This window comes from Salvelinus sp. IW2-2015, linkage group LG23, assembly GCF_002910315.2.
Source record: "Salvelinus sp. IW2-2015 linkage group LG23, ASM291031v2, whole genome shotgun sequence".
NCBI lineage: Eukaryota > Metazoa > Chordata > Actinopteri > Salmoniformes > Salmonidae > Salvelinus > Salvelinus sp. IW2-2015.
In genome coordinates this window covers 12,260,232-12,278,473 of record NC_036863.1, presented here as the reverse complement: position 1 = coordinate 12,278,473, position 18,242 = coordinate 12,260,232, and the positions used below count along the sequence as shown (strand labels likewise).

The following is an 18,242-nucleotide window of genomic DNA, read 5'->3' as shown; positions in this document are numbered from 1 at the left end:
AAAGCAATGGTCCCACCTGTGAATGCTTTTAGAGGGTGGGGTAATGATGATTTGTAAATTATTTCACTGTCCAGATCCGTCTACACTTGTAAGGCTGCGTTTAGACAGGAAGCACAAATCGGGTCTTATTTTCCACTAATTGGTGTTTTGACCAATCAGATCAGCTCTTTTGCCTGTAATTGGGCAACATTTCAGAATTGGGCTGCCTATCTAAATGCAGCCTGCGTGCCTGAGGCCGTGTCTAGGCTTGACAGTTCATGCAGGTTTAGTATTCTGATCATAGAGTTCTGATCATGGAATTCCAAACGCGTCATGTGTCTACACCTACATTGAAATGCGTCTACCGTGTCCGCATTCCCTTTTCCCGCGCTATATTCAAATGCCAGTATGCATTCTACAAACGGTGGAATAGGGATAATATGATAGCTACTGCCATCAGTCGTTGTGTTAACTACTGTAGCTAGCTAGCCAGCAAGCAACGCAAAATGAATTGCAAACGGATTAGCATAACTCTAGCCAACAAAACGTTATAATGAAAAGGTTCCTCTCGGTCCCAAAACACGTTTTCTGGAGACTTGTGGTAGGAGTGCTGATGACGTTACCCATTGTATGCACTTTCAGCAGCCTGATGCGTCCAGACTGAGGAGAAATCCGCCTCCTGAAGTGGTCAGCCAGATCTGAACACAATCAGACCACAAAGCGACATTTGTGCGTCTAGAGACCCATCTTTTCAATGCGATCTTCCTATTCTGATAGCAGAAGTCATGTAAGTGTCAAGTGTAGACACGACCTGACTACCTCCGGAGGTCGGCAGGAACATCTGATCACAATGTATTTTGATTGTCTACACCTGTTTAAAAATGTGGACACAATCATAATATGGAGAAGATCAGAACAAAGGACGCATGTTGGAAACAGCGCTGAAGTATCACAAAGAAAAATGTGTACTATTAGAACTCCGGTTTGGATATGACATGATAATCCTCTGTTTATGTCTGGAGATATATTAATGTGTTTGATTGGTTCTGGTCAATGTTTATAAGTACTTATCACTTTATTGAGCATAAGGCATTGTAACGAGGTGAAGTCCATAGAACTTTGCAACATATAATCACTGCAACGACATAAGTGACCTACAGAGAACAATTACACTGTATTTCCATGGTCCATATATCTATATTTTATATGGTTCATATTGAGGTCATTGTTTTTAACAAATTTGTTTAGGCTTTTCAACACAAATGAAAATCCTTCTGGCAAGGATAAGAAAAAGAAGCTAATGTTGTGCAATATTTTGTCCTTTTAGCCAAATTATAGCAGAAGTCTTACATCTGTCCAGTTGACTGTGCCTCAGCTTTACTGTGCAGTGTTGTCAAATCAATGTGAAGAATACCAACTTCAGCTCTGGTAGCTGAAAGACACTTTTTCTAGTAATGATTATGAAACCTGATAGATTTCTTTATGACTGACAACATATTGATGAGTAACTCAGCGCCACGGCAGCCTTTAAATCACTATACAAAGCTGTAGGAATACCTAGGAAAAAAGTATGTTTAGCCAAAGAATCACAGTATAAGATACCAGTCTGATTTGTGATCTGCGTACGACACCTGTAGTATTATCTTGGTTGTAAGATCGTTATAGAAATAATTATCTGTTGTTTACAGTTATGTCATTCTGTTACAATCAGAAGAGTATTATATTAAAATGATAGTCTAAAAGTAGAGCTCAGTTGGTGGTGATAGCCATTGTATTTTGTATGAGCCCATTTCGCTATGACATTGTAAACTATGGGATTACTTTTGCATAAACATCAGAAGTTAACTGAACTGTTTTGTTACATTTTTGTTGCTTTGAGCGTAAAATGCACACATGTTTTCTCTTTATGAAATTATGTGATAGTGAAATAGGCTCATTCATCTTTTGGGGTGATGAACATTAGGCATGAAAGGAAAAATTTGTAATTTCTTTATTGATACCAAAATATTTGGTGTCATGGACCAACATTTAAAAAACAGGAACAATTTGACCTAAATGAATATCCACTATACAGAGCGGTGCACAACAATAATGTCACTGAGATTACTTTTTAAGGTAGACTAAGCAATTTGACATCACCATTCACAGTGGGGTGACTTCCTGTTTACAGACATCAACATAACTTTAATATGCCAAAACTGCCATCATTAAGAGCCAATAATGGCAGTCCTGACATTTTTGTTGTTAATTTCTGTATGTAGATTATATTTTGTCTATGATGATGTCATAACAGAGTTGACCTACTTACTTAAAAATCCTTGATTTGATCCACCATTTATTTTTTAAAGACAAGTCATATGGACCGGGAGTCTTTATTTACAGAATAGATTTTCTTCAATGATTAATTCATTAGGCAAACAGCTAAATATGTGCTTGTTAGAAATATCACATTATTAATTATTGTCAACTTTCCACTAAATGTTTTTACAGTGATGTGGTACACACACTGTATGCAAGGTCCTAGAGCCAGCTAATGTCCAGAGATCAATCTGACTGTTCTCATCAAATGTACTTCAAATATACTTCATTAATAAATCAAATGTACTAATAACACTGATCGGGTATTCAAAAAAAATATTTAGCCCGCCTGCGACGAGGGCCAATTTTGAATTAAACTCTAAAACAATATAATGCAATGATTACACATGATATCTATAGTATGGACAAGCCATAGTTGTATAGGGTTAGGCCCAACATTTATAAATCACATTATTGGACATTTTACAATCAAATGCTTTGCATAAAAACATTTTCTAAATAAAGCTCTTGATTAGTTGCCATGTAAAAAGTTGCAATCGTTGGTTGTGCATTTGGGTCAAGTAAAGGCAATTGGTGATTGTTAAGACAGGACCCAAGATATAAACCAACATCTGACGATAAGTCAAAACATTGTCATGGCCAAAACATAAATCAAACATTTAAATCGTCACCATATCTATCGACAATGCAAAAAGAGTATTCTTGTCGTAATACTGCTATCATGCCTCCATCCCTATAACCAACGATCTATGTACATTTCTGTAACGCAATAGTGTGTGGAGATGCATGATTTCCAATGTCTCTCAGACTTTGCTGTGAGATGTTGCATCAACGTTGTGTCTGTAGTGCTGAGATTAACAGTATCTGTACAATAGACTATTAGACCAGAGGTTCTCAAGCTCCTGTCCTTCCCACTCTCTTCCATCTACATCTTAGGGAGAATCTGTCAAGTGCGTGTATGCGTGTGTGTATGTCATTGATTGTGTGTGTGTGTGTGCATGGGTACGTGCACATGTATGTGTGCGAGTGTGTGTATGTATGCATGCAATTGATTTAGCATGTTATGGAGGAAGGGTTGTATCTATCCCTCTATGTTTTAATGAAACCGTGTGATAGATCACAAAGCCCTCGAGGCCTACACTAATACACTCAACAGCGGGATCGATGACTTTCCAGATCACTTGATGTTGCCACGGGAACCGCGCTGTTTGGTCATGGTGGTCAGCATCTGGCTGATGTAAGAGGTCAGGAGGTCGTCCATCTTGTAGCCCTGTGGTCACACAGACAAACAAACCAGTTCAAAGGTACATTAATGCCTTGCAATATTTCATTGCAGAATATGAATCAGACGTGTTCAAATACTTCAGAGTGCGCTTGATTGAGCTTGCCTGGTGCAATGGAGCCAACGGAGTATTCCCAAAAGTGAAAATCTGCCCAACTGTCACTCCAAACAGGCCCTATCAAACACTCAGCATTTGAACCCAGGTCTGCTTGCATTTATTATTTAAAAGTTCGACAAAGCTACAGAACCACACATGTATACCATTGAAAAGGCTTTTCTATCTGCATACAGGCTAATTTCAGGCTAAGACCATGACTGTGACTTTTGACCATAGGACACTTGCACTCTTATCAAGTCTGGCATTACCATCATCAAATCATCTAGTCTAACTGCAGTGGGTTGCCAGAAGCACCAGTCTCCTCCATGAGCAGACACACTCTGTTGAAAGGGAATCTAGCCTACAAGATGAAATGAACAAATTATTCAATAAACCCTTCATATATAAAAGCCGATATTTCGCCTACATTTACATTACATTTTAGACCCTCAATATTTATTGGAAAGGAGCATCAAGATCACCGTGCACTTTCACTACCCTGTGAAGTTCATCATAACTTATTTATTCTGTAGCCTAATAAACTGCATGTTCTCCCAAATCGTAGTAGGAGGACCACACACCATATCATTGTGTGACTCCAAGTTTACTTCAATATGATGGTTATTATATCAATATTTACGCATAAAGGCATTTCCACTGCCATTTCTTGCATAATTCATTTTACAGACACAAAAAGATCCCACCATGTCAAACAAACAAATTACAAACAAAATAATTATCTGTTGGCATTTATAATATTGTATCAAAACTTCCTGTTCCCATCACAGCTGTTGTGATTTTTTTTAAATACGGTATGACATTACTTGCATAAAAACTGTGGATGGGAACGTGGTTATAGTAAGTCAATATTTCCTCAATTAAGTCATTATCAGCAAAGTCAATGCTTGTAGGAAAAGACAAGTGCTTGTTTTGGTACGCATCTTTAGAATACTTTAGTTGATACAGTATGTATAATGTAATTTTATTACATATGTTATGTCATGTCATGTTGTGGGTGTTGAAACGTCCAGTAGCTCACCAGTGAGGTCTCACACAGCAGCTTGGTGCCTCGGACCAGGTTTCCGATGGTGATGTGGAAGTAGGTGTTGCCACTGCTCCAGTTGGAGATCTTCGTGAATGGGTGTGTGGTCAAGATGTCCTGTTGAGGTGGGAATAGGAGAATTACACGGTAAACACACACATACACAACTTCCATAACACACATGTGCGCGCAAGAAAATGTGCACACACTCATGCATGTAGGCACACACTCACCTTTGACTTGGGGTCGATCAGGCTGACACCATGTTTGTTGATTGCTATCAAGAGGATCTCTGGGAAGTTTGGATCACTGGTTTGCTGTTGAATAGGAAAACATCAGTTTAGTCACAATTGGTATCTTACAAACAACTTGAGTTTGTGATGTTTTAAAAATTCATTAAATAAATAAATAGATACTGGAATTGAGGCAGACAATAGGCCCTTACACAGATAAACTGACAGAGATAATACATTTATAAAACAAGTTGAAAAAATAAAAGTAGCAAGGAATGCACAACAACTCTTTGACCAGGTCAATAAGAATAGTCCACGACTGAGATTGAATTAACTATTCTGAAATTAACCCCATTGATCAAGAAAATTCATTTGAACAAAAACCTCCCAAAGTACTAATCAGCACTCAAATACACACGGTGACTCAAAAAAAACACAAACAATGATCATTCTATACCATTTGCACAAGAACAAGAATTCATATAGAAATCTTTACCTTGACTTCAAAGAAGGCCGAACCAAACGTAGACCACTTGAAGATGACTTTGAGGAATGAGAGCTTGGCCTCCTCTCGAGTCTTCCCCGACTGCTTGTTGAAAAACGCCACTATAGACTGTAAGACAGAAAAACAAGCAGCAGAGTGTGACCAAATATGATTTAACCCCCCGGATTCCTATACGCTACAAAACTGTGTTAGCCCATTGAGCTAAAGCCTAGGCATTCGCTCTGGGAGCTAACACTAGTCTTCAGGTCTAAGGCAAGGTTACTCATCACGCAAGCGTGGTTCCCTGAACTACAGTGCATTCAGAAAGTATTCATACCTCATGACTTATTTCACATTTTGTTGTGTTACAACTTGAATTCAAAATTGATTAAATGTCTCACCCATCTAAACACAATGACAATGTGAAAACAATGCTTTTAGACATTTTTGCTAATTTATTGAAGAATGAGTCAATACATGTTAGAATCACCTTTTGCAGCGATTACAGCTGTGAGTCTTTCTGGGTAAGTCTCTAAGAGCTTTGCACACCTGGATTCGACAATATTTGCACATTATGCTTTTTAAAATTCTTCAGGCTCTGTCAAGTTGTTTGTTGATCATTGCTAGACAGCCATTTTCAAGTCTTTCCATAGATTTTCAAGCTGATTTAAGTCAAAACTCAGGAACATTCAATGTTGTCGTCAGTGTATATTTGGCTTTGCGTTTTAGTTTTTTTTCCTGCTGAAAGGTGAATTTGTCTCTCAGTGTCTGTTGGAAAGCAAACTGAACCAGGTTTTCCTCTAGGATTTTGCCTGTGCTTAGCTGTACTCTGTTTCTTTTCATCCTAAAAAACTCCCTAGTCCTTACCGATGACAAGCATACCCATAACAGGCTTCCTTCTTTTCACTCTGTCATTTAGTTTAGTACTGTGGACTACAATGTAACTACAATGTTGTTGATTCATCCTCAGTTTTCTCCTATCACAGCCATTAAACTCTGTAACTGTTTTAAAATCACCATTGGCCTCATGGTGAAATCACTAAGCAGGTTTATTCCCCTCCAGCAATTAAGTTAGGAAGAATGCCTGTATCTTTATAGTGACTGGGTGTATTGATACACCATCCAAAGTGTAATTATTAACTTTACCATGCTCATAGGGATTTTCAATGTCATTTTTTTTTTACCCATCTACCAATAGGTGCCCTTCTTTGCGAGGCATTGGAAAACCTCCCTGGTCTTTGTGGTTGAATCTGTTTGAAATTCACTGCTCGACTGAGGGACGTTACATATAATTGTATGTGTGGGGTACAGTGACGAGGTAGTCATTCAAAAATCATGTTAAACACTATTTATGCCGACAGAAATTCTAATTTCCCGACTCACCCGTTTCCAGTCATCAGGCGAGAGGTATCTGATCTGGTCCTGAGGGATCAGCTCCTTCAACATCTTGGGAATGTTTGGAAACTGGGATTTGTCCTCCTCAAACTTCACCCTGTAGATCAGCGCTCCCAGCTGGAAAACCTCTTCCCGGGAACACTGGTGGTAACCACGGAGATACTTGGGAAGCTCCTGAAGAAAGAGCAGTGAGGAGGGTCAATACACTTAGACAAATACGCACACGCACGCGCACACCCACACGCACACACACACCTGGTAGTAGTGAAAGATGTAGTCAGCCATGGAGTCTTTCCCTGGCATGGTATTGGTCCACAATTTCTTCATGAAGAAAACCTGATAGGTCAGTGAAGGCACTACACCTGCAGATGGACGATACCGAGAGATTCAGGACATACTTCTCATATTAATACATCAACATAGATGGCAAGTTCCCCATCCCAAGCTTAACCTTCCTCTAGCTTTAACCACAACATGTTGACAAACCTATAACATGAAACACCATGTTTGATAAAATATGTATGTGGCCCACTCCTGAAGGTGCTGAAATTTGGGTCATCAATAAATCCTTAGGATTAATATGGTGTGTCATTCTTTCTTTATTTCTTTTTTTCTGACCCCAATAATGTTGGATGCCTACAGGAAAGTTGAAAATAGACTTATTTAACCCTCAAACTACCAACTTGGGTCATTTTGTGTCACAGCCCAAAGTTGGTTTATTCAATTCTTTCAATTTGAGAGACTTTATAAAAATCATATTTTGATCAGAGTGAAACAGATCTGAGATGATATATGGTTGTTTCTCTGGAGCAACATTTGAGAAGAGAAGTATGAGAAAATAAGCAATCCTTTTTCAGTGTTGAATAAAGCTAAGTTTTGTCTTGGAGAATTAAAGGTGATAAAGAACAGATCTCATCTTGGATTTTCCGTTCCTGCGGGTAACCTTTCTACTGAATATAGGGCCCTCTACAGTCAACAAATGTCTTTACCGTCCTTTGCAGGTCTGGCTTTTTTGATCCAGTCGGTCAGATGTCTCACAAAGTCAAAGAAGAAATCCCCCTCAGGCACACTGATGACCTGGAAACAACCAGCAAAGGTCAAACACAAATATCAATAGAGTTACAGTGCACTCGGAAAGTTTTCAGACCCCTTGACTTTTCCCACATTTTGTTACATTATAGCCTTGTTCTATAAGGGGGCGACAGGTGGTTAGAGCGTTGGACTAGTAACCGAAAGGTTGCAAGATCGAATCCCCGAGCTGTCAAGGTAAAAATCTGTCGTTCTGCCCCTGAACAAGGTAGTTAACCCAACACGGTTCCTAGGCCATCATTGCAAATAGGAATTTGTTCTTAACTGACTTGCCTAGTTAAATAAAGGTAAAATGAAATTCATTTTTTTTAATGTTCTCAGCAATCTACACACAATACCCCATAATGACAAAGCAAAAACAGGTTTTTAGAAATGTTTGCAAATTAAAAACTGAAATAACACATTTATATAAGTATTCAGACCCTTTACTCAGTACTTTGTTGACGCACCTTTGGCAGCGATTACAGCCTCAAGTCTTCTTGGGTATGATGCTATAAGCTTGGCACACCTGTATTTGGGGAGTTTCTCCCATTCTTCACTGCAGATCCTCTCAAGTTCTCTCAGATTGGATGGGGAGCGTCACTGCACAGCTATTTTCAGGTCTCTCCAGAGATGAGAGTTCAAGACCGGGCTATGGCTGGGCCACTCAAGGACATTCAGAGACTTGTCCCGAAGCCACTCCTGCATTGTCTTGGTTGTGTGCTTTGTGTCGTTGTCCTGTTGGAAGGTGAACCTTTGCCCCAGTCTGAGGTCTTGAGCGCTCTGGAGCAGGTTTTCAACAGGGGATCTCTCTGTACTTTGTTCTGTTCATCTTTCTCTTGATCCTGACTAGTTTCTCTTGATCCCACAGCATGATGCTGCTGCCACCACCATGCTTCACCGTAGGGATGGTGCCAGGTTTCCTCCAGAAGTGACGTTTGGCATTCAGGCCAAAGAGTTCAATCTTGTTTTCATCAGACCAGAGAATATTGTTTCTCATGGTCTGAGAATCCTTTAGGTGCCTTTTGGCAAACTCCAAGCGGTCAGTCGCCTTTTACTGAGGAGTGGCTTTTGTCTGGCCACTCTACCATAAAGGCCCGATTGGTGGAGTGCTGCAGAGATGATTGTCCTTCTGGAAGGTTCTCCCATCTCCACAGAGGAACTCTGGAGCTCTGTTAGTGACCATCGGGTTCTTGGTCACCCTGAGGCCCTTCTCCCCCGATTGCTCAGTTTGGCCGGGCAGCCAGCTCTAGGAAGAGTCTTGGTGGTTCTAAACTTCTTCCATTTAAGAATGATGGAGGCCACTGTGTTCTTGGGGATCTTCAATGCTGCAGCAATTATTTTGGACCCTTACACGGAATCCAAACCGGCTGCGCACGTGCACCATCGTGCGCTATCGTGCATAAATGTATTTTGCCACCCCACACCAAATGCGATCACGACACGCAGGTTAAAATATCAAAACAAACTCTCAACCAATGACATTAATTTGGGGACAGGTCGAAAAGCATTAAACACGTATGGCAATTTAGCTAGCTAGCTTGCACTTGCTAGCTAATGTTCATTTGTCCTATTTAGCTAGCTTGCTGTTGCTAGCTAATTTGTCCTGGGATATAAACATTGAGTTGTTATTTTACCTGAAATGCACAAGGACCTCTACTCCGACAATTAATCCACACATAAAACAACCAACCAAATCATTTCTAGTCATCTCTCCTCCTTCCAGGCCTTTTCATCTTTGAACTTATATGGTGATCGCATCTTAACTTTCATTGTATTATCATGACTTCCGGCAACACAGTTTGTATTTCAATCACCCACGTGTGTATAACCAATGAGGAGATGGCACGTGGGTACCTGCTTCTATAAACCAATGAGGAGATGACTTTCAGCGCGATCTGCGTCAGAAATAGGAACAACTTCCATTTTAGCCCTTGGCGTCGCAGACGCGCGCGAGCAGTGTGGGTGCAATCATTTCTAAAATGTATTTTCGCGCATGCGACGTGTCCGGTCTGGTCAGCTTGTTACCCAGATCTGTGCCTCGACACAATCCTGTCAAGGAGCTCTACGGATAATTCCTTCGAACTCATGGCTTGCTCTGACATGCACTTTCAACTGTGGGACCTAATGTAGACAGGTGTGCCTTTTCAAATCATGTCCAATCAATTGAATTTACCACAGGTGGACTCCAATCAAGTTGTAGAAACATCTCAAAGATGATCAATGGAAACAGGATGGACCTGAGCTCAATTTCGAGTCTCATAGCAAAGTCTGAATATTTTTATGTAAATGTGATATTTCAGTTTGCAAAAATGTTATGTCTTAAAAGCTGTTTTTGCTTTGTCATTATGGGGTATTGTGTGTAGATTGGTGAGGGAAAATAACAATTTAATCAATTTTAGAAAAAGGCTGTAATGTAGAAAATGTGGAAAAAGTCAAGGGGTCTGAATACTTTCCGAATGCACTGTAATCTAGAATCAGTTGAATCATCCTCACATTCAGATTATATTCTGTGACAGTAGCGAAATCTTACTAAAATAACAAATTGGTGTGTAGGAGTTATAGAGGAGGATGGATAGAGTAGAGAGGTGTCTTTAAACTATTAAGATCTGCATCTCACACTGTAATATATTATTTGGATGAATATTATTAAATTGTAACATTTTATATATGCAGTACCGTTCAAAAGTTTGGGGTCACTTAGAAATGTCCTTGTTTTTGAAAGAAAAGCACATTTTTTGTCTGTTAAAATTGATCAGAAATACAGTGTAGACATAGTTGATGTTGTAAATGACTATTGTAGCTGGAAACGGCAGATTAAAAAATATATATCTACATAGACGTACAGAGGCCCATTATCAGCAACCATCACTCCTGTGTTCCAATGGCACGTTGTGTTAGCTAATCCAAGTTTATCATTTTAAAAGGCTTATTGATCATTAGAAAACCCTTTTGCAATTATGTTAGCACAGCTGAAAACTGTTGTCCTGATTAAAGAAGCAATAAAACTGGCCTTCTTTAGACTAGTTGAGTATCTGGAGCATCAGCATTTGTGTGTTTGATTACAGGCTTAAAAAATGGCCAGAAACAAATACCTTTATTCTGAAACTCGTCAGTCTATTCTTGTTCTGAGAGGTTCTCGTACAACGCTGTGTACTACTCCCTTCACAGAACAGCGCAAACTGGCACTAACCAGAATAGAAAGAGGAGTGGGAGGCCCCATGTACATTAGAGTATCTATTTTGAGAAACAGACGCCTCACAAGTACAGGCAGCTTCATTAAATAGTACCCGCAAAACACGAGTCTCAACGTTAACAGTGAAGAGGCGACTCCAGGATGCTGGCCTTCTTGGCAGAATTCCTCTGTCCAGTGCCTGTATTCTTTTGCCCATCTTAATATTTTATTTTCATTGGCCAGTCTGAGATATGGCTTTTTCTTTGCAACTCTGCCTAGAAGGCCAGCGCCCTGGAGTCACCTCTTCACTGTTGACGTTGAGACTGTGTTTTTTTGCCGGTACTATTTAATGAAGTTGCCAGTTGAGGACTTGTGAGGCGTCTGTTTCTCAAACTAGAAACCCTAATCAAATCAAACTTTATTTGTCACATGCGCCGAATACAACAAGTGTTGACTTTACCGTGAAATGCTTACTTACAAGCCCTTAACCAACAATGCAGTTCAAGAAGAAGAAAATATTTACCAAGTAGACTAAAATAAAAAGTAGCACAATAAGAATAACATAACAAGGCTATATACAGGGGGCACCGGTATCGAGTCAGTGTGCAGGGATACAGGCTAGTTGAGGTAATCTGTAAATGTAGGTGGCGGCGAAGTAACTATGCATAGGTAACAAACAAACAGCGAGTAGCAGCAGTGTACAAAAGGAAGGGGGGGTCAAGGTAAATTGTCCGGTGGCGATTTTATGAATTGTTCAGCAGTCTTATGGCTTGGAGGTAGAAGCTGTTGAGGAGCCTTTTGGTCCTAGACTTGGCGCTCCGGTACTGCTTGCCGTGTGGTAGCAGAGAAAACAGTCTATAACTTGGGTGACTGGAGTCTCTGACAATTTTATGGGCTTTCCTCTGACACCGCCTATTATATAGGTCCTGGATAGCAGGAAGCTTGGCCCCAGTGATGTACTGGGCCGATCGCACTACCCTCTGTAGCGCCTTACGGTCAGATGCTGAGCAGTTGCCATACCAGACAGTGATGCAACCGGTCAGGAAGCTCTCAATGGTGCAGCTGTAGAACCTTTTGTGGATCTGGGGACCCATGCCAAATATTTTCAGTCTCCTGAGGGGGAAAAGGTTTTGTCGTGCCCTCTTCACGACTGTCTTGGTATGTTTGGACCATGATAGGTCATTGGTGATGTGGACACCAAGAAACTTGAATCTCTCGACCCGCACCACTACAGCCTCGTCGATGTTAATGGGGGCCTGTTCAGCCCGCCTTTTCTTGTAGACCACGATCAGCTCCTTTGTCTTTCTCACATTGAGGGAGAGGTTGTTGTTGGACCCTGATCTCTCTTTTGACGAACATATCAAGACTGTTTCAAGGACAGCTTTTTTACATCTACGTAACATTGCAAAAACCAGAAACTTTCTGTCCAAAAATTATGCTGAAAAATGTATCCATGCTTTTGTCACTTCTAGGTTAGACTACTGCAATGCTCTACTTTCCGGCTACCCGGATAAAACACTAAATAAACTTCAGTTAGTGCTAAACACGGCTGCTAGAATCTTGACTAGAACCAAAAAATGTGATCCTATTACTCCAGTGCTAGCCTCTCTACACTGGCTTCCTGTTAAGGCAAGGGCTGATTTCAAGGTTTTACTGCTAACCTACAAAGCATTACATGGGCTTGCTCCTACCTATCTTTTCGATTTGGTCCTGCCGTACATACCTACACGTACGTTACGGTCACAAGACGCAGGCCTCCTAACTGTCCCTAGAATTTCTAAGCAAACAGCTGGAGGCAGGGCTTTTTCCTATAGAGCTCCATTTTTATGGAATGGTCTGCCTATCCATGTGAGAGACACAGACTCGGTCTCAACCTTTAAGTCTTTATTGAAGACTCATCTCTTCAGTAGGTCCTATGATTGAGTGTAGTCTGGCCCAGGAGTGTGAAGGTGAACGGAAAGGCGCTGGACCAACGAACCGCCCTTGTTGTCTCTGCCTGGCCGGTTCCCCTCTCTCCACTGGGATTCTCTGCCTCTAACCCTATTACAGGGGCTGAGTCACTGGCTTACTGGTGCCGTTCCTAGGAGGGGTGCGTCACTTGAGTGGGTTGAGTCACTGACGTGATCTTCCTGTCTGGGTTGGCACCCCCCCTTGGGTTGTGCCGTGGCGGAGATCTTTGTGAGCTATACTCGGCCTTGTCTCAGGATGGTAAGTTGGTGGTTGAAGATATCCCTCTAATGGTGTGGGGGCTGTGCTTTGGCAAAGTGGGAGGGGTTATATCCTGCCTGTTTGGCCCTGTCCGGGGGTATCTTAGGACGGGGCCACAGTGTCTCCCGACCCCTCCTGTCTCAGCCTCCAGTATTTATGCTGCAGTAGTGTATGTGTCGGGGGGCTAGGGTCAGTGTTATGTCTGGAGTATTTCTCCTGTCTTATCCGGTGTCCTGTGTGAATTTAAGTATGCTCTCTCTAATTCTTTCTTTCTCTCTCTCGGAGGACCTGAGCCCTATGACCATGCGTCAGGACTACCTGGCCTGATGACTCCTTGCTGTCCCCAGTCCACCTGGCCGTGCTGCTGCTCCAGTTTCAACTGGTCTGCCTGCGGCTAAGGAACCCTGACCTGTTCACCGGACGTGCTATCTTGTTCCGGACCTGCTGTTTTCAACTCTCTCGCTCTACCGGACATGTCTAACTCTGAATGATTGGCTATGAAAAGCCAACTGACATTTACTCCTGAGGTGCTGACCTGTTGCACCCTCTACAACCACTGTGATTATTATTATTTGACCATGCTGGTCATCTATGAACATTTGAACATCTTGACCATGTTCTGTTATAATCTCCACCCGGCACAGCCAGAAGAGGACTGGCTACCCCTCATAGCCTGGTTCCTCTCTAGGTTTCTTCCTAGGTTCTGGCCTTTCTAGGGAGTTTTTCCTAGCCACCGTGCTTCTACACCTGCATTGCTTGCTGTTTGGGGTTTTAGGCTGGGTTTCTGTACAGCACTTTGAGATATCAGCTGATGTAAGAAGGGCATTATAAATACATTTGATTTGATTTGTAATTTCCACTTTGAAATTTCAGACTTGATTTTCCCTTACGAAAAATGTATCAACCCCTACAAAAATGTCCATTAATTATAATCCACCTAATAATTTACATTTCTTGTTGCTGCAGGATTATTTTCCTGCTGTAGCAAATTGGCTCAAATTAACATCCTACATCTGTATATCCACCAATTTTTTACATTTGTGTTTTTTCATCAGAAATTAGTACTTATGGGTACCACTATTTGTGTGTAAAATATTACTTTTCTCAGAGACATCATACAACCAGATACGATCGGATTACAACCAGGTGAAGTCTTTTTTCATGAAGTCATAAAGAATTCAGGGAAATATGTCATATTTTGGTTGTTATCTGGTCATATAAGCAGATTACAACCAGTTGAATATGTCATGTTTAAAAGACATCCTTTAACAACCTGTATACAACCTGACCATGACGTCACAAAGCATGTCCTAATGACCTCATTGCAACCATATCCTAGTAGTGTACTGTACCTTGTCAGTGATCTTGACAAACAGGCTGAAGCCCTCGGAGGACTTGAGGAGTAGTCTGCCTGAGATGTTCAGACAGAAATCTTTGGCCTTGGTACTTGACTCCACTTCGAAAGCCTGTGGGGGAAAAACTGTCATATTTACACAATATTTTATAAAGTGACCACACAAAATGTTCCAGATATTAATAAGTCAGCGTGTGTGCTGTTTTTGTCCCTGTGACTCAACGTTTTGGGCCTCAACGAGCCATTGCTACTTTGTAATGACCTCTCACCTCGTCTGTGTCATCGGGGAAGTACACTTTGTGAAAGATTTGTGTGGTCTTGTGCTGGATGGCCTCCACCTCCACCAGGTGAGGTGGGTACTTCCTGGATCCGTTACTGTATTGGTAAGGAGAGAGCACTATGGGTACAGAACATTATAGGTACTGTAGTACATCATGCTACAATTACTGTTGGACTGTTAGTTCACCCAGGGGAAGACAAGAGATAGACAAAGGAAGGAATATGAGTAAGGAGGCATGGATCTTGAGTCGATCTCTAGTTAGGAGCTGAATCCACACAAGTAACTAAAACTTTTGCCTAAATCTGGCATGGATCTCAAATTACGATTCAGCCCTATTGCCTAAATATGTCTTTTTTTTTCTCTCTGTTTACATGGCTGAGAAACTTTTATAAATGGCAAAAATACTTATAACCAAATGGTTAAACACGTAATGTGTGTAATTTTTTTAAATTTTATTTCACCTTTATTTAACCAGGTAGGCTAGTTGAGAACAAGTTCTCATTTGCAACTGCGACCTGGCCAAGATAAAGCATAGCAGTGTGAACAGACAACACAGAGTTACACATGGAGTAAACAATAAACAAGTCAATAACATGGTAGAAAAAAAGAGAATCTATATACAATGTGTGCAAAAGGCATGAGGTAGGCAATAAATCGAATAATTACAATTTAGCAGATTAACACTGGGAGTGATAATCATCAGATGATCATGTGCAAGAAGAGATACTGGTGTGCAAAAGAGCAGAAAAGTAATAAAATAAAAGCAGTATGGGGGTGAGGTAGGTAAATTGGGTGGGTAGTTTACAGATGGACTATGTACAGCTGCAGCGATCGGTTAGCTGCTCGGATAGCAGATTTTTAAAGTTGTTGAGGGAGATAAAAGTCTCCAACTTCAGAGATTTTTGCAATTCGTTCCAGTCGCAGGCAGCAGAGACTGGAAGGAAAGGCGTCCAAATGAGGTTTTGGCTTTAGGGATGATCAGTGAGATACACCTGCTGGAGCGCGTGTTGCGGGTGGGTGTAGCCATCGTGACCAGTGAACTGAGATAAGGCGGCACTTTACCTAGATAGCCTTGTAGATGACCTGGAGCAGTGGGTCTGACGACGAACATGTAGCGAGGGCCAGCCGACTAGGGCATACAGGTGCGCAGTGGTGGGTCGTATAAGGTGCTTTAGTGACAAAACGAATGGCACTGTGATAAACTGCATCCAGTTTGCTGAGTAGAGTATTGGAAGCTATTTTGTAGATGACATCGCCGAAGTCGAGGATCGGTAGGATAGTCAGTTTTACTAGGGTAAGTTTGGCGCGTGAGTGAAGGAGGCTTTGTTGCGGAATAGAAAGCCGATTCTTGCTTTGATTTTGGATTGGAGATGTTTGATATGAGTCTGGAAGGAGAGTTTGCAGTCTAGCCAGACCACCTAGGTACTTATAGATGTCCACATATTCTAGGTCGGAACCGTCCAGGGTGGTGATGCTAGTCGGCGTGCGGGTGCAGGCAGCGAACGGTTGAAAAGCATGCATTTGGTTTTACTAGCGTTTAGAGCAGTTGGAGGCCACGGAAGGAGTGTTGTATGGCATTGAAGCTCTTTTGGAGGTTAGATAGCACAGTGTCCAAGGAAGGCCGGAGTATAAGAAGTGGTGTCGTCTGCGTAGAGGTGGATAAGGGAATCGCACGCAGCAAGAGCAACATCATTGATGTATACAGAGAAAAGAGTCGGCCCGAGAATTGAACCCTGTGGTACCCCCATAGAGACTGCAGAGGACCGGACCATGCCCTCCGATTTGACACACTGAACTCTGTCTGCAAAGTAGTTGGTGAACCAGGCAAGGCAGTCATTAGAAAAACCGAGGCTACTGAGTCTGCCGATAAGAATATGGTGATTGACAGAGTCGAAAGCCTTGGCCAGGTCGATGAAGACGGCTGCACAGTAATGTCTTTTATCGATGGCGTTTATGATATCGTTTAGTACCTTGAGCGTGGCTGAGTGCACCCATGACCGGCTCGGAAACCGGATTGCACAGCGGAGAAGGTACGGTGGGTTCGAGATGGTCAGTGATCTGTTTGTTGACTTGGCTTTCGAAGACCTTAGATAGGCAGGGCAGGATATAGGTCTGTAACAGTTTGGGTCCAGGGTGTCTCCCCTTTGAAGAGGGGGTACCGCGGCAGCTTTCCAATCCTTGGGATCTCAGATGATACGAAGGAGAGGTTGAACAGGCTGGTGATAGGGGGTGCGACAATGGCGGCGGACAGTTTCAGAAATAGGGGGTCCAGATTGTCAAGCCAGCTGATTTGTATGGGTCCAGGTTTTCCAGCTCTTTCAGAACATCTGCTATCTGGATTTGGGTAAAGGAGAAGCTGGGGAGGCTTGGCGCGCGTAGCAGCGGGGGGGGGGCGGGGCTGTTGGCCAAGGTTGGAGTCGCCAGGAGGAAGGCATGGCCAGCCATTGAGAAAATGCTTGTTGAAGTCTTCGATTATCACGGATTTATCGGTGGTGACCGTGTTACCTAGCCTCAGTGCAGTGGGCAAGCTGGGAGGAGGTGCCTCTTGTTCTCCATGGACTTTACAGCTATCCCAGAACTTTTGGAGTTAGAGCTACAGGATGCAAATTCTGCTTGAAAAAAGCCGGCCTTTGCCTTTCCTGACTGACTGCGTGTATTGGTTCCTGACTTCCCTGAACAGTTGCATAGAGCCTAGCAGAGAGCCTAGGGCTCTTCGATGCTATTGCAGTTCGCCAAGGATGTTTTTATGTGGCTGGGTCGAGGGCAGTCAGGTCTGGAGTGAACCAAGGGCTATATCTGTTCTTGGTTCTGCATTTTTTGAAGCGGAGCATGCTTGTCTAATATGGTGAGGAAGTAACATTATAAGAATGACCAGGCATCCTCAACTGACGGATGAGGTCAATATCCTTCCAGGGTACCCGGGCCAGGTCGATTAGAAAGGCTGCTTCGCAGAAGTGTTTTAGGGAGCGTTTGACAGTGCATGAGGGGTGGTCGTTTGACCGCGACCCGTGGCGGATACAGGCAATGAGGCAGTAATGTCGGAAACACTTAAAGTAAATACACTGTACAAGTGGGTTATCCCTACCCGTAATGCCTTCTGGAGTCTCTGCATGCAGTCAGGGGCGAGCGGGTGATGCTTCTTAGCCTGGAGGAACTTCTGAACGTGGGGTAGCAGAATGTACTGGGGGGGAACAGACCTGCACACAAGCCACAGCAGCTCCCAGCCCTTCTCGCTCGCTGTACCTGCACACACACACACACACACACACACACACACACACAACACACACACACACACAACACACACACACACACACACACACCAC

General features: G+C 42.3%; 1 protein-coding gene across 1 annotated transcript; it reads right to left on the bottom strand.

Annotated features, from left to right (window-relative positions):
- Nucleotides 1–1,956: 1,956 nt before the first annotated feature.
- Nucleotides 1,957–18,112, bottom strand: LOC139022607 (unconventional myosin-VIIa-like). The gene is made up of 10 exons (XM_070434374.1): nt 18,004–18,112; nt 14,906–15,012; nt 14,635–14,748; nt 7,821–7,908; nt 7,087–7,193; nt 6,820–7,005; nt 5,449–5,565; nt 4,953–5,036; nt 4,717–4,836; nt 1,957–3,568 (listed from the first exon to the last, which is right to left on the bottom strand). Exons 1-10 carry the CDS (start codon nt 18,026–18,028, stop codon nt 3,476–3,478), a joined length of 1,041 nt encoding a protein of 346 aa, XP_070290475.1. The 5' UTR covers nt 18,029–18,112; the 3' UTR covers nt 1,957–3,475.
- Between the last annotated feature and the right edge of the window lie 130 nt (nt 18,113–18,242).

Excerpts from the sequence above, each read along its gene's own strand:
- LOC139022607 (XM_070434374.1), bottom strand. The coding sequence starts at position 18,028 with ATGCAGAGACTCCAGAAGGCATTAC. Across the intron at positions 15,013-18,003 it reads GAGACTCCAGAAGGCATTAC|GTAACGGATCCAGGAAGTAC; the intron begins GGGTAGGGATAA and ends CTTACCAATACA. Across the intron at positions 5,566-6,819 it reads CGCCTGATGACTGGAAACGG|TCTATAGTGGCGTTTTTCAA; the intron begins GTGAGTCGGGAA and ends TCTGTCTTACAG.